This window comes from Felis catus, chromosome F2, assembly GCF_018350175.1.
Source record: "Felis catus isolate Fca126 chromosome F2, F.catus_Fca126_mat1.0, whole genome shotgun sequence".
In the NCBI taxonomy this organism is placed as follows: Eukaryota; Metazoa; Chordata; class Mammalia; order Carnivora; family Felidae; genus Felis; species Felis catus.
In genome coordinates this window covers 23,373,757-23,395,456 of record NC_058385.1, presented here as the reverse complement: position 1 = coordinate 23,395,456, position 21,700 = coordinate 23,373,757, and the positions used below count along the sequence as shown (strand labels likewise).

The window sequence follows — 21,700 nt, the reverse complement described above, 5'->3', positions numbered from 1 at the left end:
GCTCAACCGACTGACCCACCCAGGGGCCCCATCAACAAGTGTCTTTCTAAATATCTATCACCCATTTAGCCCATCCTCCTGTCCATCTCCCCTCCAGCAACCCTCAGTTTATTCTTTATAGTTAAGACTGTCTTTTATGATTTGCCTCGCTTTTTCTTTCCCCTATGTTCCTCTGTTTTGTTTCTTAAATTCCACATATGAGTGAAATCATATGGTATTTGTCTTTTACTGACTGATTTATTTCACTTAGCATAATACACCCTAGCGCCATCCACATCGTTGCAAATGACAAGATTTCATTCTGTTTGATGACTGATACTCCATTATATATATATACCACATCTTCTTTATCCATTCATCAGTTGATGGACGTAGGCTCTTTCCATAATTTGGCTATTGTTGATAATGCTGCTGCAAACATTGGGGTGCATATGCCCCTGCGAATCAGTATTTTTGTGTCATTTGGGTAAATACTTAATAGTTCAATTGCTAGATTGTAGGGTAGTTCTTTTTTTAATTGAAGGACCTCCATACTGTTTTCCAGAGTGGCTGCACTAGTTTGCATTCCCACCAACAGTGTGACAGGATTCCCCTTTCTCCACATCCTCTCCACATCCAATACCTGTTGTTTCCTATGTTGTTAATCTTAGCTGTTCTAACTGGTGTGAAGTGATATTTCACTTCATATCTGTATGTCTTCTTTGGAAAAATGTCTATGTCTTTTGACCATTAAAAAAATTTTTTTTAAATGTTTATTTACTTTTGAGAGAGAGAGAGAGAGAGAGAGAGAGAGAGAGAGAGAGACAGAGAGAGAGACAGAGAGAGAGACAGAGACAGAGAGAGCGAGTACGAGCAGGGGAAGGACAGAAAGAGAGGGAGACACAGAATCCGAAGCAGGCTCCAGGCTCTGAGCTGTCAGCATAGAGCCAGACACAGGACTTGAACTCACAAATGGTGAGATCATGACCTGAGCCAAAGTCAGACGCTAAACTGACTGAGCCACCCAGGTGCCCATCTTTTGCCCATTTTTAAACTGGATTGTTTGTTTTTGGGTGTTGAGTTTTATAAGTTATTTATAGATTTTGGATATTAGCTCTTTATCAGGTCATTTGCAGATATTTTCTTCCATTCCATAGGTTGCCTTTTAGTTTTGTTTTGTTTTGTTTTGTTTCCTTTGCTGTGCAGAAGCTTTTAATTTTGGTGAAGTCCCAATAGTTGATTTTTGCTCTTGTTTCCCTTGCTTCAGGAGACCTATCTAGTGAGAACTTGCTACAGCCAATATCAAAGAGGTTATTGCCTGTATTCTTCTCTCGGATTTTAATGGTTTCCTGTCTCATATTTAGGTCTTTCATCCATTTTGAATTTATTTTTTTTTGTATGATATAAGAACATGATCCAGTTTGATTCTTTTGCATGTTACTGTCCAGTTTCACCAGCACCGTTTGTTGAAGAGACTTTTTTCCATTGGATATTATTTCCTGCTTTGTTGAAGATTGGCCATACCATTGTGGGTTAATTTCTGGGTTTTCTATTCTGTTCTATTGATCTTTGTGTCTATATTTGTGCTAGTACCGTACTGTCTTGATCACTGCATCTTTGTAATGTAGCATTAAGTCTGGAATTGTGGTGCCTCCAGCTTTGTTCCCCCCCCCCCCCAAGGTGGCTTTGGCTATTTGGGGTCTTTTGTGGTTCCATACAAATTTTAGGATTGTTTGTTGTAAGTCTGTGAAAAATGCTGTGGTTATTTTGATAAGGATTACATTAAATGTGTAGATTGCTTGGGGTAGTACAGGTATTTTAACAATATTCACTCTTCCAGTGCATGAGCATGGAATGTTTTTCCATCTCTGTGTAATCTTCAGTTTCTTTTATCATTGTTTTATAGTTTTCAGAGTCCAGATCTTTTACCTCTTTGGTTAAGTTTTTGTTTTTTGGTGCAATTGTAAATGGGATTGATTCCTTGATTTCTCCTTCTGCTGCTTCATTTTGGTGTATAGAAATGCAACAGATTTCTGTATGTTGATTTTGTATTCTGCAATTTTACTGAATTTGTGTATCAGTTCTAGCAATTTCTGGGGTAGGGGGGTCTTTTGGATTTTTTATGTAGAGTATCATGTCATCTGGAAATACTGAAAGTTTGACTTCTTTGCTGATTTGGATACATTTTATTTCTTTGTGTTGTCTGATTGCTGAGGCTAGGACTTCTACTACTATGTTAAATAACAATGGTGAGAATGGACATCTCTGACTTGTTCCTGAAAGTAGAGGAAAAGCTCAGTTTTACCCCATTAAGTATGATATTAACTGTGGTCTTTATTATGTTGAGGTATGTTCTTGGTATGTTCTCTCTAACCTTAACTTTGTTGAGGTTTTTTTTTTTTAAATTTTTTTTTTCAACGTTTATTTATTTTTGGGACAGAGAGAGACAGAGCATGAATGGGGGAGGGGCAGAGAGAGAGGGAGACACAGAATCTGAAACAGGCTCCAGGCTCTGAGCCATCAGCCCAGAGCCTGACGCGGGGCTCGAACTCACGGACCGCAAGATCGTGACCTGGCTGAAGTCGGACGCTTAACCGACTGAGCCACCCAGGCGCCCCTGAGGTTTTTTTTTTTATCATGAATGGATATTGTACTTTATAAAATGCTTTTTCTGCATCTCTTGAGAGGATCATATGGTTCTTATCCATTTATTTGTTTGTTTGTTATTATGTTTATTTATTTTTAGAGAGAGACAGAGACAGAGTGAGAATGGGGGAGGGGCAGACAGGGAGGCACAGAATCCAAACCAATCTCCAGACTCTGAGCGGTCAGCACAGAGTCCAATGAGGGGCTCAGACTCACAAACTGTGAGGTCATGGCTTGAGCTGAAGTCTGATGCTTAACTGACTGAGCCACCCAAGCGCCCCGGTTCTTATCCTTTAATTAATATGGTGTATCACATTGCTTGGTTTATGGATATTGAACCACACTTGCAAATGGGAATAAATCTCACTTGATCATGGTGAAGGATTCTTTTAAGGTACTGTTGGACAAAACACAATTTGCTAGTATTTTATTGAGAATTTTGCATCAGTGTTCATCAGGGATATTGGCCTGTAGTTCTTTTTTCGTGGAGTCTTTGTCTGGTTTTGGTGTCAGGGTAATGCTGGCCTCATAGAATGAATTTGGAAGTTTTCCTTTCATTTCTTTTTCTTTGGAATAGTTTGAGAATAGGTATTAACTGTTCTTTAAATGTTTGGTAGAATTCCCCTGTGAAGCCATTTGGCCCTGGACTTTTGTTTGTTGGGAGATTTTTGATTACTGATTCAGTTTCTTTGCTGGGCATCAGTCTGTTCAAGTTTTCTATTTCTTCCTGTTTCTGTTTTGGTAGTTTATATGTTTGTAGGAATATATCCTTTTTTTCCAGGTTGTCCAACTTGTTGCCATATAGTTTCTATAGTATTCTCTTATAACTGTATTTCTGTGACATTGGTTGTGCTTTTTCTTCTCACATTTGTGATTTTATATATTTGTGTTCTTTCTCTTTTCTTTTTGATAAGTCAGGCTAGAGATTTATCAATTCTATTAATTTTTCAAAGAAACAGCTCCTGGTTTCATTGATCTGTTAGTTTCTATATCATTTAATTTTTGCTCTAAACTTTGTTATTTCCCTTCTTCTACTGGCTTTAAGCTTCATTTGTTTTTCTTTTTCTAGCTCCTTTAGGTGTAAGCTTAGGTTATTTATGTTAGATTTTTCTTGCTTCGTGAAGTAGGACTGTGTTGCTATATACTTCCCTCTTGTGACTACTTTTGCTCCATCCCAAAGGTTTTGGGACATTGTGTTTTCATTTTCATTTGTTTCCATGTATTTTTAATTTCTTTTTTGATTTCCTGGTTGACCCATTCATTATTTAGAAGAATCACTTTGTACTCTTGCCGGTTTTTCTTGTGTTTGACCTCATAGTATTTTGGTCAGAAAATATGCATGGTATGATCTCATTCTTTTTGTACTTGTTGAGGCCTGATTTGTGATCAATTATGTGATCTATTCTGGAGAATATCCTATGTGCACTTGAAAAGAATGTGTATTTGGGGGTTCCTGTGTGGTTCAGTCGGTTAAGTGTCCGCTCTTTATCTCAGCTCAGGTCTTGATTTCAGGGTCTTGAGTTGAAGCCCACTGTTGGGCCCCATGATGGGCATGGAGCTTACTTGAAAAAAAACAAGAAAAGAAAATAATGTGCATCCTACTGCTTTAGGATGGGATGTTCTGAATATATCTGTGAAGTCCATCTGGTCCAGGGTATTATTCAATGTCACATTTCCTTGTTGATTTTCTGCTTATGTGATTTATCTGTTGATGTAAGTTGGGTGTTAATGTCCTCTACTATTATTGTTTTATTATCAATGAGTTTCTTCATGTTTGTTATTGTTTTATATATTTAGGTGGTTCCATGTTGGATATATAAATATTTAAAATTACTAAATCTTCTTGTTGGGCAATCCCCTTTATTATGATATAGTCAAGTCCATTTGCATGATAAATGTTTCTCCATCCCCTCACTTTCAGTCCACAGGTGTATTTAGGTCTAAAATGAGTCTCTTGTGTATAGCATATAAATGGGTCTTGTTTTCTTATTCATTGTGACTCTCTGTGTCTTATGATTGGAACATTTAGTCCATTTACCTCAGAAGAATTATTGATAGATATGTATTTAGTACCATTTTATTACTTGTTTTGTCTTTGTTTCTGGAGATTTTCTCTGTTCCTTTCTTGTCTTTGTCACTTTTGGTTTTTCCTTTCCACTTAGAGAATTCCCTTTAACATTTCTTGCAGGGCTGGTTTAGTGGTCATAAACTCTTTTAGTTTTTGTTTGTCTGGGAAATCTTCATCTTTCCTATTCTGAATGATAGCCTTGCTGGATAGAGTATTCTTGGCTGCAGATTTCTCCCATTCAGCATGTTGAGTATATCATGCCACTCCCTTCTGGCTTGCCAAGTTTCTGTTGAGAGATCTGTAGCTTGCCTTTTGGGTCTTCCCTTCATGCCACATCTTCTTAATCCATTCATCAGTCGATGGAAACTTGAGTTGTTTCCATAATTTAGCTATTGTATGTATAATGCTGCTGTAAACGTTAGGGTACATGTATCTCTTTGAATTAGTATTTTTTTAATTCTTTGGGTTATTACCTAGTAGTGCAATTGCTGGATCATAGGGTAGTTCTACTTTTAACCTTTTGAAGAACCTGTTTCCAGAGTAGCTGCACCTGTCTGCATTCCTTGTTAATATTTTCTGAAGGATTTTTACATTTATCTTTATGAGAGATATTGGCCTGTAGTTTTGGTTTATACTGTTTTTCTTTTCTTTTCTTTTTTTAATGTTTATTTTTGAGACAGAGACAGAGCATGAATGGGGGAGGGTCAGAGAGAGAGGGAGACACAGAATCAGAAGCAGGAAGCAGGCTCCAGGCTCTGAGCTGTCAGCACAGAGCCCGACGCGGGGCTCGAACTCACGGACCGTGAGATCATGACCTGAGCCGAAGTCGGACGCTTAACCGACTGAGCCACCCAGGCGCCCCCTGTTTTTCTTAATAGTATCTTACTCTGACTTTAGTATTCAAGTAATCCTGGCTTCATAGAATAAGTTGAGGAGTGTTCCTCCTTCAATTTTTGGGAAGAGTTTGTGGGAATTGTTATTATTTCTTTCTTAAATACTTAGTATAATTTATCATTAAAACTATCTGGACCTGGAGGTTTTTGTTGTTGTTGTTTTTTGTGGAAAGATTTTAAACTGCAGATTCAGTTTCTTTAACATATATAGTGCTATTCAGGTTACTTATTTCTTCTTGAATGAGCTTAATAATTGTGTCTTTCACAGAATTTAAGTTGTTAAGTTTATTGGCATAAAATTGTTAAAAATACTCCCTTTTTATCTTTTTATTATTTTAAGAATCTGGGGTAATATCACTTCTCTCATTTCCTGATACTGGTAATTTATGTCTTTTTTTTTTTTTTTCCAAGATTAGTCTGTTTATAGGTTTACCAATTTTGTTGACCTCTGCAGTGAACCAGCTCTTGGTTTTATAGAGTTTATTTTATATTTCGTTAATGTTTGCTTTTATCTTTATTACTTTTTTTCCTGTTAACTTCAGATTTGATTTGCTCTTCTTTTTCTAGTTTCTTAAGATTAAAGCTAAAGCTAACTTATTTGAGACCTTATGTCTTTTCTAGAATAGGTATTTGGTGCTAGAAATTTCCTCTTAGTACTGTTTTAGTGTTACTTTCTAAGATGTGGTGTTTTCATTTTTGTTCAGTTTAAAATACCTTTTAACTTCCCTTTTGATTTAATCTTTTACCCTTTATTTAGAAATGTATTATTTAGTTTCCAAATGTTTGGAAATTTTCCAGAGATTTTTCTGTTATTAGTTTATAACTTAATTCCATTGTGGTCTGAGAACATACTTTGCATCACTTGAATCCTTTGAATTTATTGAGACTTGTTTTATGGTCCAGAATATTTTATTTCTTGGTGAATGTTTTGTGAGAAATAGAGGACAAATGTACTTGTTAATTGTTATATCACTTATTAAGAGGAGAAGGCATTGAATTTCTGATGTAAATTGTGCATTTTCAACTTCTCTTTGCAGTTCTATTAGTTTTTGCTTCATATATTTTAAAGCTGTGTTATTAGTTGACTAAATGTTTAAAATTGTTATGTCTTCTTGATTAATTGGCCCATTTATCATGAAATAAACTTTGTTATCCTTTGTATTAATCTTTACTCTGAAATCTACTTTGATATTTATATGGCCATTCTGACTTTTCTTTGATATCTTAGCATGGCACATTTTTTTTCTATCCCATTGCTTTTAAACTATGTCATCCTTGCAGGGGCCATGCTAATCTTTAATCTTCTCTGTATTGTTCCAATTTTAGTATATGTGCTGCTGAAGCGAGGACTGAACTGTGTCTTCATAGTTGAAATGCAGTATTTGTAGGTAGCATGTGGTTGGATTTTGCTTTTGACAATCTCTACCTTTCTAATGGGGGCATTTACGTCATTTTTTTTTTTAATTTTCACAACAATCCTATGTGTTCTTTTTAGTGCCATTTTACTAAAGAAGTAAGGAAACAGAAAGAATAAGTCATTTTCTTAACTTTGTATATAGTAAATGGTAAAGCTACCACTTAAACTCATAAACAGTGCGTCCCATGATTCCTACTGGAAATTATTGGGGTTCTTTTTATTTTTTCCAGTTTTATTGAGATATAGTTGACATACAACATTGTATTAGTTTTAGATGTATAATAATCTGGTGGGATTCTGTAGAGAAGTTTCTGAAAAGCAGAGGATTGTCTTGGATACATTTGTATTTTATAGAGTGTTCATGTTGATGGTGGTAAGGAGGATAGTGTGAATGGGAAAGTCTTATGTTAAGAGAATGATGTTAGGATGGTCTCATAGTAGTTTAGGAGAGAGAGGTTGATATTCTTTGCTAAGACATTGGCAAAGAGTATAAAGAGAGGAGGCCAAATCTGAAAAATATTTTTGAAGTTGAATCAGTAGTTTGATAGTTGTTTGCAGGAAAGAATGATGAGAGAAATGGAGGAGATAAGTAAGACCACTCAAAGGTGTCTTGCCTGTGAGCCTAGGAAAATAGTGACATCTACAAGATCAGGAGGCAAGAGAGTTTAAATCATACAGACCAATCATAGGGTGAAAAACCAGACAAATCCAGATTATGGCATATTCTTTTGTTGTGTTTTTTTCCTTTCATGACATTGACATTTTTGAAGAGTTGAGGCCAATTGTCATGTAGAATATATGCCATTATCTAGGTTTGTCTGATTTTCCCCCTATGATTAGATTCAGGCTAAACATTTTTGGCCAGGAATACCAAATAGTTCTCATTGAGTCGTATCAGGAGGTACATGATACCGTTTGTGTGATTATGGATGATACTAACTTTAATCAGTTGGTTAGGGTACTTTCTACCTGACCTCCTTTCTACAAATACACATTTATTTCTTAGTAATTGTAATACACATATTTTTTACTACTTTGTATTCCTACAAATTAGTAAGCTATCTGTGGAGTAAAACAGCAGATTATGTGTGTATTTTATAACTTAATCCTCCATTTTAAAGGTGAATAAGTTTTGGGTTTGTATGGAAATAATGGTGTGAATGGAATGTTTGGATGGCAAGGGAAAGAGTAGGTATGAAATGAAGATGGACAGATAGAACTTTTGTGCCATGCTAGAATGGGAAAAATTAAAGGTTTTTAGCCTGAAGTTGGGGTGATATACTTGGATTTGAGGCTTTTTTGTTTGTTTGTTTGTTTGTTTGTTTTTTAGAGAGACATTTGAGAACTACTTATGACATTAAAATTAACAGAATTTGGTGACTGGTTAAATGTTGGTTGTGGAAGATTGAGAGTTTCCTGGTGACACAATATTCATTAGGGTTGCCTGGTTTTTGACTAGATTGTATTAAGTATAAAATTTAAGGAATTAGATTTTGTAAGTGTTACAGAGACAGGGCCTTGTGGATTTTCTTACAGTTTCTCTTATTCTTTATTCTGCTGTTTTTTTGAGGACTGTTTGAATGATTAACAATATGAATCTATTTACGGAAATGATTTCTTCTTGATTTATTCTACCCAAAATGCACACTTAGAGCTGCCACTAAGCCTTCAAATAGGATAGAACAGAATCTGGTACAATCTCTTAAAATTATTTCACTGGTAGAATAAGATTTTTGTTGCAAATAATCTGTAAGGTCACCTCTAGCTCTAAAATTTTGATTCTGTGGTGTATCAGTTTTTCTCTCAGACAGCATATTTTATTTTCTGAAAGAATTTAATGTTTTCTTTGTCTCTTTATGTTTTTCGAAGATGTTCTCAGTGCAACTGAGTCTTGGTGAGCAGACATGGGAATCCGAAGGGAGCAGTATAAAGAAGGCTCAACAGGCTGTTGCTAATAAAGCTTTGACTGAATCTACACTTCCCAAACCAGTTCAGAAACCACCCAAAAGTAATGTTAATAATAACCCAGGTATGGCCCTGACTTGTTTCCTTCTGTTGTGTTGTTGTGTTCTGTATGTGTTATTCTCTCTACTTTTCTTTACAGCAGGCTGCTTGTATAGCTGACAGGTATTAATAGCTCACCTGAAAAAAACTGAATAATAATTAAAGGTGAGAGAATGAGGAACGTCATTGTAATTATATTAAAATTTTGCTTTGTGGATACTCCAAAGATGCATTATTTACATTTTAAATGTTGACAAAAAGACCTTTGGATACAAAGACCAGAAAGTATGACTGAGTTTTTTTTTTTTTTTTTAAGTTTTTAATTTTAATTCCAGTTAGTTAACATATGGTGTTATATTAGTTTCAGGTGTATAGTATAGTGACTCAATAATTCTATACATTACTATCTATACAATAGATATTATATCTATACAATATGTCTATATTGTATTATATCTATGCAGTAGATATCACTTTAAGTATTTTTATGATGGAGTAAAAAAAAAAAAAAAAAGACTTTTTCCTGCCAAAAATGACTCTGTAATGTATTTAACTGGAGTTCCTGTGCTTACGCTCATAATCGCCTGATATTTATTTCTTTGTCATGTGGCATGTGCTAAGTAGACACAGACTCTCCTTTCAAGAACTGCTCTTTTTAAAGCTCCGTGAATTTCCTATTACTAGTCCTTTTGCTTCTGCTCAGCTGATTTTAGTATTTATTAAGTAAGCTTAAATAAACCAAAATGTTACTACAGTAAAGAAACACACCTGTATTGAAGTCAGTAAGAGATTGTCTCCGTTTATAATTTTTAAAAAATCTCTTCAGATTACCGATTGATCATTAGTGCCACACCACTGCCTCTATGTATTATGCATTTGCTTTTATATATTTAAGAGATAGAAAACATTTTTCTTTTCTGTGAAGATTTTACAGCTGTGTACATAAAGCATATACATCAGTGGTAAAGATCAAGTACCAAGTGAATAACAACAGCCATCAGTATTATAAGTAATGATAAACTTGGATGAGAGTAGTTGAAGGAAGATAAGGTGTTTGAATGGAGCATAGACAGCTTGGTGCAGTGGCAGTATCGTAGCCAATGAGGTTTATCCGAGGCGTGATTATTGCTAATTGAATGGAGAGTAGACAGGTATAGAGGTGAGGAAAGAATATTCTAGGTGGAGGGAGTACTCTGAGGAGAGGCATTGGAAATAGGACTCTGGACTATGGGTTTGGTTAAAAAAATTTTTGGTTTAACCAAAAAAATTTGGTTTAAAAAAATTGTTTTTTAATTAGATCAGGTAGGTGACTAGGAAGAGATAAGACTGGAGATAAATTAGGGTTGAACTGTGATGAACTTGAATGCCAGGTTTAGGAGATTAAATTTTATCTATGATTTAGGAGGTTAATGTTTACAAGCTACTGGATGATGTGTTTAAAATGGCATTTTAGGAAGTTCAGCTTAGTATGTGGATTGAAGGTGGAAAATGCTAAAAGCAAGATCAGTTAGGAAACCATAGATTATGGGTGAAGAAAGAAGAAAAGAAACTCCTGTGCATGAAGTACTATACACCCTCTGCTCTGCAGTAGTACTGGGAGTGGCAGTGGGAGTGGAACAGAAGGACAAGTATTGCCGACCCAATGGTCGAAGCCATGTTAGAGAACAAGCTCTTCAGGGCTTATAGTATGAAGCAAGAGCAGCCTGTGCCCATCTCTGCGTCAGGTCCACTGTAGAGGATTAGACTGGGAGGTCAACCAGCAAGGAGTCAGAAGGAAACAGGAGAGTCCGAAAGATCAGTGGAGATGAGTTTCTGCTGTTGAGTGTTTCAGTGAGCTGATAGAGTAGATTTTTGAAGGTAAAGTTTTAAAAGAGAGCATAATATTGCATACCAGCAAGTGCACAAATTACAGTTGTAGAACCTTGATGGTTTTTTGCACTGTGAACACTTTACCAGTACCTGTGCCCTAGAAGCCTCCCTCATTCCCCCTTCTAGTGGTTAAACAACTCCAGAGGAAGCCACTGTTCTGCTTGTCTGTCTTAAACTTGTTGTGCCTGCTTGTTGGAATCATACACTATACTTTTTTGTGATAGCTTGTTTTTCTCAATGTTACATCTGTGAGACTCATCCATGTTGTATTTAACACTATAGTGTTTCATTGCTATATAGTATTCTATTGCATGAGTGTAATCTTCTTTTCATTGTACTATTGATGGACATTTGGATTGTTTCCAGTTTTGGGCTCTTAGAAATAAAACTGTTGTCAACATTCCTGTATGTATACATTTTTGTTGCGATGGACCTAATATTGGAACTGTTGGGCCATGAGTTATGCATGTATTCATGCATAAATCAAATCAGAAGATGAATTAAGACAAGAAGTTGATGAGCATACACAGAAGACAGGTATCTCAGCTACTGTTCCTACATCAGTCTTTTATTCCTAGACCTATTGAAAAGATGAGAAAGCTATTGAGGCATCAGTTAGACACAGTAAGGAAACTATCACAGTTTTGGTCAGAAAGAATAGTTAATTAGAACAACAATTAAAGGATGTCCTTGAAGAGAGAATTTCCCTGGACATTCAGCTGGAAAAACTTTGACCACTCTCCTACCTATAAGCCAGTTGCTGTGAACTGTGAACATACCCATTTTTAAGTGTTTTTGGGGGCCCAAAACGTTTTGTTCAGCTCACTACTTAGTTGAGCATTAAATTTTATGATTCGCTTTTGCCCCATATGTTCTCCATTGTATTTAAGTATCTTTTATTTTTTAATTTCAACAACAAAATGGTCAGGATGATTAAAAAAAAACAAAACCCAAACCCCAAAACCCCCAAAGCATACATAAGGCATATAGGTGTTATGTGCCTGTAGTCCCAGCTACTTGGGAGTCTGAGCCAGGAGGACCGGTTGAGTCCAGAAGTTCTGGGCTGTAGTGTGCTATGCCAATCAAGTGTCTGCACTGATATAGTGCAGTGGCATTGATATAGTGGCCTCCTGGGAGTAGGGGACTACCAGGTTGCCTGAGGTGGGGTGAACCAGCCTAGGTTGGAAACAGAACACGTCAGAGTAGTGGGATTGTGCTTGTGAATAGCCACTTCACTCCAATCTGGGCAACATAATAAAACCTCCTCTGTTTTTGCCCGTCCCCAGTTTAGGGAATCCTGTGTCTCAAAAAAAAAAAAAGTTTGCCCCTTTCCAAGTTCATACTTTAAAAAAAACCACATGCATAAGAAATACATACAAATACATAATGTCAGACTATAATAGTGTATTTCTTAGCTATTCTTCGGGGGTATAATAGTAATTCAGTGTAGTTTTAATTTGCATTTCCCTGGTAACTAATGATGGTCAGCATCTTTTCATATGTCTGTTGGTATTAAGATCTCTGTTGTCGAGTGCCAGTTGAAATAATTTTCCCGTTAAAAAAAATTCAGGGGTGCCTGGGTGGCTCAGTTGGTTAAGCATCCAGCTCTTGATTTTGGCTCAGGTCATGATATCCCGGTTTGTGGGTTTGAGTCTGTGCTGGGCTCTGTAGTGCAGAGCCTGCCTCGGATACTCTCTTTCCCCCTCTCTCTGCCCCTCCCTCACTCATGTGCTCTGTCTCTGTCTCAAAATAAATAAGCTTAAAAAAATAAACTTTTTTGGAAATGAGTTCATACTTATGTAAAGTTTGTAAAAAGAGTACATAGAGCTCCTTTGTACACTTCATCCAGATTCCCCAATTGTTAACATCTCTGAACCATTTGAGAATAAGTTGTGGACATTTGATCCCATTTCCCTTCGTACTTCAAAGTATTTTTTCCCAAGTACATGGCCATTCTTCTGACAGGAAGTTAACATTGATCTCGTATTATCATGTAATGCAGAGATTCCATTTTTGTTTCATTAATTGTCCCAGTAATATCCTTTGTAGGTCTGTGATCTAATCAGGATCATGTACTTAGTGTTTCTTTTCATTCCACTTTAATCTGGAATAGTTCCTTAGAGCTTCTTATTTTTTATGACCATGACATTTTGAACAGTACAGGCCACCTCATTTGTAGAATGCCCCTTGATTGAGTTTATCTGGTGCTTCCTCATGATTTATGCATTTTTAGCATGAATATCCCAGTGACCTAGTTTTATCTCAGTGATATATAGCAGGACACACCCCATTTTGATTTGACCCATTAGTGATGACTTTTGTCACTTGGTGAAGAGTATGTTTGCCAGGGTTCTCTATTGTAAAGTTAGTTAATTAAGTATGTTTTCTTATTATATAATAAGAAATTAATAAGGATTTAATTAGTGTTTTCTGAGGAAAAACTTTGAGACTATATAAACATTCTGTTCCTCATCAAAGTTTATATCACGTACCAGATTTGGCATCTATTGATGATTCTTTTCTGAATCAATTAATATTCTAAAGGGTGCCAAAGGGTGATTTTATCTCTGTCTGTCTGTCTGTCTGTCTCTTTTTGTGGTTTAAAACAACAGAAATTTGTTCTGTCTCAAAGGGTGATATTTTCCATTTATTTTAGATCTGTTAGTTGGCATTCTACCCTAGAATTTTCTTTCCCCTCATTTTTCTGTTTGTTCATTTATTTATATCACTATAGACTCTTGGATTCCTATTTTGCTTACTGGTTTATAATCTATCATTATTTATTTTGGTTCTCAATTTGTCACAGACTTAGCCAGTGGTATGAACCTTTCAGGTTGACTCCACTGTCCTTCTAGCGTTTCCTCAGTTTTCTTTGAGCATTTCTTACTGTCTGGCACCGTAAGAGATTCCAAAGTCATCTTGTATTATCTTTGTCCTGGTCCCAGCACCAGCCATTTCTTCAAGGAGTCTTGGTTGATTAATCAGTTCATTCTTTGAACGAATATTTATTGAGTGACTGCTGTGCTCCAGGGACTATTCTAACTTCCTACATAGCTGTTTCCTGAAGTGTTAGTATTATGGAGCTCCTTGAAAAGTAGTTGTGGCATTTTTCTTCCATTTTTCACATAATAGGAATCCACAATTGTTGTTATATACGTTTGTATATATAATCAATTAGCCTTGTTCTGTTTTTCACTGATAAATACAGAAGTTTCCTTTAACATACCGAAAAACCGATAGAAATGGATTCTGTGTTGACTGTGTCAACCTTGCAGCCATGTAACACATGAGGATTCTGTGTAATGATTATTTTTATGCAACCTGGGTGCAGCTCTCACATGGTGGAGTGGTACTTAGAATTATTATTTGGAGGTTCTCATACTTTAAAGTTCTTCTTTAACTGTTTTCTGTGAAAGCATTTCTGTGTAGGTAGAGAGGCTGTGTGCATGCAGAGATTCCAGTCTAGTTCTTTATTAAACAGGTAGGGATACTTCGCTCTAAGTGTTGAAACCTCTTCAGCCTGGTGTGCACTTGTTTGCTTCTTCTCCACTCTCCTTCACACAGACCAGTGTCTAGCATTTCTGTGAAGAAAATATACCAGCCTTACTTTCAAATGAAGAATTTAGGGGCGCCTGGGTGGCTCAGTCGGTTAAGCGTCCGACTTCGGCTCAGGTCATGATCTCATGGTCTGTGAGTTCGAGCCCCGCGTCGGGCTCTGTGCTGACAGCTCAGAGCCTGGAGCCCATTTCAGATTCTGTGTCTCCCTCTCTCTCTGCCCCTCCCCTGTTCATGCTCTGTCTCTCTCTGTCTCAAAAATAAGTAAACATTAAAAAAAAAATTCAAATGAAGAATTTACATGAAATCATTTATTGATTCAAATGATATGAATATAATACTTTTACCTGGCTTACCACCCAATTTTGGTATAGGTGGGAGGACATTTATATGCCACTAGTGCATTAAAATCACCTCACTGGTGCTTTTTAAACTCACAGTTTCTTATTTATTGCCCTACTTAAACGATGAGGTCTTTTAAGCTTTTTTTTCTTTTTGAACTTTATGCTATCTGTGTCTGTATGATTATGGCCAAGTCAAATTCGGAATGACATAAATCTTAACAACTGATTGATTAACATGCTAGTTATTAAACTACAATATTTATGAAAGAAGAAAAACTTAAACTTTGAAAGGCATAGACTGCTCGTTGGTGTTAAGTCTTTAGAAACTTTTAGACAATTTCTAATAAAGTTAACCATAAACCTACTCTGCGATCTAGCAATTCCACTGCTAGAGAACTTACTGTGTATGTCTCTGCTAAAACATTGTGGCTTTATACTTGTTCCCAACTGGAAACAACTCAAATGCCCCATTCATAGCAGAATAGATAAACTAATGTATTTATTCAGTGGAATACTATTCAGTGATAAAAAAATGTTTGAAATACTGATATATTTGACAAAATTTCTATGTTGAGTGAAAAGCAAGATAGAACAATACATGTTCAGGTTTGAAGAACAGGCAAAACTCTGATGAGAGAAGTCAGAATAGGTAACTTGGGGAGGTGGGTGTTGCCTGGAAAAAGGCGTGATGGAACTTTCTGGGTTATGGAAATGTTCCTATCTTGATCTGAATGATGGGCACTGAGTGTTTACATGTATAATAATGTGTGGATCTGTATGCTTAAGGTTTGTGCATTTTACTTATCCTTTGGTAAAATCCTGTAGGAAAGAAAGAAGGAAAAGAGAATCCCTTTATTCTTGCCTTTCTCTTCCTCTGCCCTGAGTATTGGTATTAAATTAGGGATTTGGACTAATTGGACTCACTATTCAACATGTTAACTGTGCTTTGCTGTTTTTCTTATGCTTATCTTTTCCTTCTTTGCCTCCTCTGTCCTTCCACTCTTTATTTTTCCCCTTAACCTTGGTTATAGTTCCTGTCCTTATACTCTTTAGTGGCTTCACTTGAACGCTTTAGAAATGAGATATGAACGCTTTAGAAATGAGAAATGAAGTGAGCATTATTGACTCTTGATGGATTGCTTATGCCATGGCTGCCAGTTGTGCATTTGTGTCAGGCTCTCCCACCCCTGGTGGGTGCTTTCTGCCAGCCCCAGTTTCTCTGCTGCAATAAGTGGGCCCATGTTTGTACGTGATGAACGGAGTCTTAAATGTATATTGCAGAAGGCGTAATTCAAGCAAAATAGTGTATATAGAATTTACACTGATTACTACTTTCTCCGAAAACTTTAGATTCCTTTGTATAATTTTTTATATGGGATATATATATATATATGTATATATATATATATATATATATATATATATATATATATATGTTTTACTAAATAGCCTCTTTTGGTACTCGAAATAATACGATGTAATAATTTACATTGTGTGTTATTTATTATGGATTTTTCAAATTGTCGAAAAAGTAAATAAGATAGTAAACATCCCTATACCCACCACCAGCTTCAACAGTTACCTTGTTTGTCATCTGTCTCTCCTCTGAATTGTTTTGAAAGAAGTCTCAGATATATCACTTCATCCAAAAACGCTTCAGTATGTATCTTTAAAGATTATTTATACAAAGCATTAGTATATTTACTTTGTCTTGTTTGTGATAGAAACTCAAAATTTAGTTTTATTAGGTAAGTCCAAGAATTACTGATGACCCTGTATTCATTGCTAACTTCAGCTGCTTGATTAGCAAAATATAAAAATATTCACAGATGATATTGTTTTTAATGATTAAATAACTGAAAGCTTCCTGGGGTGAGTAATTTATGCTGAAGTTCAGTACTTTATAATATTCGAATTAAGCAATCTATGAGTCTTGTGTTTCCCTTGTTTTGAAATAGTATGACTTTCAAATTGAATTTTTGGTCATGAATATAAAAAAAGGTTGCCAAAACCCCAAAGAGATTTCATTAGAAACAATTTTCCTGTTCATGTAGTTTGTATTTACATCCCTGAGACCATCATACAGACAGGCCATTGACTCCCACCTTCTTTCATGGTAATGACATGTAATGTAAGTATGGCTTGTGTGATTTATTATGGAAATATTTCACTTGTGTGCTTTTAATATTTTTTTTTAAACAGGTAGTATAACTCCAACTGTGGAACTGAATGGGCTTGCTATGAAAAGGGGAGAGCCTGCCATCTACAGGCCATTAGATCCAAAGCCTTTCCCAAATTATAGAGCTAATTACAACTTTCGGGGCATGTACAATCAGAGGTTTGTATGTCTTCTTTGGTTTTGTTCTCATTTATTATTTTATGCACATTGTAAAAGTTTCTAAAACTCAAAGAGTATTTGCAATGTGAAGAGAATTTACTTTGGGCATTTTGCATGGAATTTAGATAAGTCGGGCTCAAAGGAATATTTAAAGTAATATATTTTTAAAAATAACTGGTTTTCAGGAACTAGTTTTTATAGAGTCATGAGAGCCCTGTATTTGTTGCAGGCAGGACCATGTTTTAAAATCATGCCACAGTATAGTGCTGAGTTCTCAGTTGACTTGTAGATACTTAGCTTAGCTAGTGTTTTTCTTAATTTGTCCAAATACATTACACACATGAGTATTTTTAATTTATAGGAAATTTGTTGGAAGAATTTACTGAGTCTTTCTACACATTGCATAATTTTGTGATAGTTACAAGTGAAACAGAGTTTTCTTTTGTAGGCAAGGCAGAATTTAAAAAAATGTGAATTTTTTTTTTCTGATCATTTATAAAAGTCACGTAACTCATTGTAGAGAATGTAGAAAATTAAAAAGAAAATATAAATAACTTGTAATTCCAGAAATAAATGCCTTTAATATTTTGATGTATTTTATATATTTTTTATTCTTTGCACATTTATTTAACCAAATTGAAGTTATCCTTTATTCCTTTATATGCAATTTCTACAGTACTTTATGGAGGTACCATATATGAATCACAAAACGCACAGACAGATCTTAAATGTACATTGTGATAACTATCATTTATGTATATACATACATATTTATACTTTAATGGATTGCTTTTTACATATGTATATCCTCACAACATCGCCAGCGTGTTCCTGTCACCCTGAGAGTGTCCTCATACCTATTTGCATTTATTACACCTCCTCCCAGGAGTAACCATGGTTCTATCACTGTAAATTAGTTTTGCATGTCATTGAACTTCATATGAATAGACTCATATAGTATGTACTCTTTTTGTTTGGATATTTTCACTTTGTATAATGGTTTTCTTGTTTATTTGTTTTTGTTTTCTGTTTGTTGCTTGTACTGTATCTGGATTTTGCCATTTTTTATTGCTAAATAGTGTTCCTTTGTTTATGAATATATCATAATTTATTCATTCCACATGTACAATATTGTGCCCTCTTTTCATTGAATAGGGATAATTTTTCATATATTTCTTTTAAAGTTTATTTATTTTTTTTAATAATCTCTACGTCCAGTGTGGGGCTCGAACTTACAACCTTGAGATTAAGAGTCACATGCTCTTCTGACTGAGCCAGCCAGGCGCCCCCAATTTTTCACATTAAAAAAATTTTTTTTTAATGGTTTTTTAGTTTTGAGTGACACACAGAGAGAGACAGAGCCTGAGCAGAGGAAGGGCAGAGAGAGAGGGAGACACAGAATCCAAAGTAGGCTTCAGGCTCTGAGCTGTCAGCACAGAGCTGGACGTGGAGCTTGAACTCACGGACCATGAGTTCATGACCTGAGGTGAAGTCGGATGCTTAACTGAGCCACCCAGGGGCCCCCATTTTTTATATTTTTAAGTGATTTTTGAAAAACATTTTTGATGGCTATTTAATGCTTCATTTGGCCAGGTTATACTTTACAAGGATATAAACAGGTACAAAGAATACTTGATGAGTATATAAACGAAATGCACCTGTTGTTGATCATCTAAGTTGTTTCCCCTTTTTTTGGGCAATTGTAAGCAATGTTACCGCAAACAATTTTTACATACAAATTTTTGTTCACATCACTGATTATTTTCTTAAAATAGATTACTATAGGGGAATATTAGGTTGAAAAAAATAATGTTACCCAATTACATTAACATTTGTACTAATTTCTTAGAGTATATTCTGTTCCATTCTGACAACACTGACTTTTGGAAATACATTGTCTTATTTGATGGCTAAAAAGTGGTATGTTTTTAAATTTTGGTTTTATTGATTACTTGTGAGATTGAACAGTTTTTAAATATTTATTAGTCACTTGTCCTTTTTGATTTGTCTAGTTTAATTTGCTAACTTTTGTTGCATTACTTGACCAGTCTTCAAATGTTTACGTATGGAGGAGAGGGTATTAGCATTGCCTATTTTGTTTAATTTTCCTGCCCACCAAAAATTGGCTTTAGTTTTGTGTTTGTTTTTGATGTGCAACAGTTTTAGATATTATATGGTCTAATCTATAATTTTTGTGTGTTTGATTTCTCCCATTGCTTTTATGCCTAAGAAATTCTTGTGATCAGATGTTTACTAATTCTTAAAAAGAATATTTTTATTGAGATATAATTGCATTAAAACATTGTACAAGTTTAAAGTGTGCAACATACTGATTTGGTACATTTATGTTGCATTATGATTGCCATTGTAGGGTTAGCTGACACCTCTATCATGTCACATAATTAACATTTCTTCTAGTGTTAAGATGCTGATACATTTTTAAGAAATTTTTTTTAATGTTTATTTTTGAGAGACAGAGCACGAGTGGGGGAAGGGCAGAGAGAGAAAGAGAGAGAGAGAGAGAGAGAGAGAGAGAGAGAGAGAGAGAGAGAGAATCAGAAGGAGGCTCCATGCTCTGAGCTGTCAGCACAGAGCCTGATGCGGGGCTCGAACTCATGAGCCGTGAGATCATGACCTGAGCTAAGTCAGATGCTTGATGGACTGAGCCACCCAGGTGCCCCAAGATGCTGATATTTTAAAAATCATTTTGTGTACTTACTGACGTTACAGTTCGGATGTGAGAGGAAGATATTTAGTGTACATATAACCTGATACCTTTTGGTGTCTTCTTTGGTAGTGCGTATTTACCATTTAAAACTCGGTCCTACTCAGATTTTTAAATGGTTCCTTTAAATACTATTGCTCAGATTCTCTAATAAAAATGTGTACAATCTCTTAGACTTCTGCTCCTTCCCGCTTTTCTGCTGGGTGTGTCAGGGGAATTTACTGTGTTGTCGTGGTAGGGAAGGAGGGACCCTCACCGTTGTGTGGGTGTTCTGTATTGTCCGCTGGGCTTCTCTGCTCTTTGTGGTGATGTCCCTTGCCTAGCAGATAGCCGACACCTTTCTTGCCGCCTTGCTGAAACCTGCAGCTGGTGACGTGTAGTCCTGTCAGGTGATGCTTCCACAGAGTCTTGACCATCTCCCCCCTTACTCTTTTGGCCTAAATCCTTAACTCCCTTTGTTTTCCTGGCATGTTTTTCCATTCTTATTCTCTTCTTAGTGTCTCCTAGTTGGAGCATCCAGTGGCAGGCTTACCAGCTTTCAACTTGGTGTCCACACCCCATAGGTGGCAAGAAGGGCATCACATGTCTCTTGTAGTTGCTTTACTTTGACTTTTTCTGTATAACATACGTATTGCCTTTCTCATGAGCCTGAGGTTACCTAATATAAATAAAGCTATTTGCCCACTTAGCACAAGAGATATATTTGGTCACCTGAATTAGATATACTTTGCCTTGTTTGTACTTGCAAGATATTCTGTCTATTGATTTATAAGTTTATTTATTTTGCGGGGGGGGGGGAGGGGCAGAGTAAGAGAGGGAGAGAGAGAATCCCAAGGAGGCTCTGTGCTGACAGCGCAGAGCCCAATGTGGGGCTGAAACCCATGAATCATGAGATCATGACCTGAGACAAAATCAAGAGTCAGAGGCTTACTGACTGAAGCACCCAGGTGCCCTTTATTTTTAATGCACTATAATGAATAGTCTCATGAGGATATTATATTTAGATGCTTATTGTATTTTGATATCTATAGTCCTTTATTGAAATCTTAACTAGAGTTTCGATTAGTGAATTTATTACTTTTAAATGAAAGAAATCTGGTGCTAAAGCAATGAAAAATCAGACAGTAATCTCTGTGGATTATTAATATGGAGCTCATATTCTAGCAGGGGAGGCAGTCAGTAAGAAGTGGTTACTTAGTGAGAAGGTGACTTTTGATAAAGACCTAAAAGGAGAGAGGAAGTAAGTAGTGAGAATGTCATGAGAGAGGGAGAGAATATTCCAAGCAGAACAAACAGCAGGTGCAAAGCTCCTGAAGTGGGAATGTTCCAGGTGTGTTGATGTCTTTACCAGGACACCAGTATGGCTGGAAAACAGTGAACCAAGGGGAAGAATAGTTGGCATATGAGAATGTGACAGGGGTCCTGTGGTTTGGTTTGATTTTTTTTTTTTTTCGTATGGTAAGTTTTATGTTAAGATGCTGACATTTTTCCTTTCTTGGCAATTTCTGGTTTCAAGATGTGATTCCATGGTTGTCATGAGGGGCACAAGAAGTTATTTATGACTTCTTTAGAGGGTTGTGCCATAGTCCATTCCAACTTCATGGAGAAAGTGGACTTTGCTTCCAGATTGCTGGAGAGGCTTTTCAGATTGTTTTGAGATTCTGCAGATCACAAAAAAAGGTAAAAAGAAAATAGGGAAGTACTGGTAAGCTGCCAGGCCGTGTTTCAATGTAAAAGCTGCTCACAAAAGGGCAAACCTAACCATTACTCGTTCGGCTGTAAAAATTATGATTTCACATATGACCTTCATTTGCGGATGACAACACCTGAATGTGTTACAGGGAATTTGGAGCCAAAGATCA

The 21,700-nt window shown here is 36.0% G+C and overlaps 1 protein-coding gene and 2 pseudogenes across 17 annotated transcripts in view; 2 read left to right on the top strand and 1 right to left on the bottom strand.

Moving 5' to 3' along the window:
• STAU2 (staufen double-stranded RNA binding protein 2) overlaps positions 1–21,700 on the top strand; it is a 311,608-nt gene that overhangs the window by 43,857 nt on the left and 246,051 nt on the right. For all 17 annotated transcript variants that reach the window (XM_023248481.2, XM_023248479.2, XM_023248480.2 and 14 more), the window contains 2 exons: positions 8,873–9,032; positions 16,978–17,113. In XM_023248481.2, the coding sequence (XP_023104249.1) occupies positions 8,873–9,032; positions 16,978–17,113 (296 nt within the window). The remainder of the gene's footprint in view (positions 1–8,872; positions 9,033–16,977; positions 17,114–21,700) is intronic.
• LOC111558649 lies at positions 6,821–6,936 on the bottom strand (annotated as a pseudogene).
• LOC111558626 lies at positions 10,079–10,281 on the top strand (annotated as a pseudogene).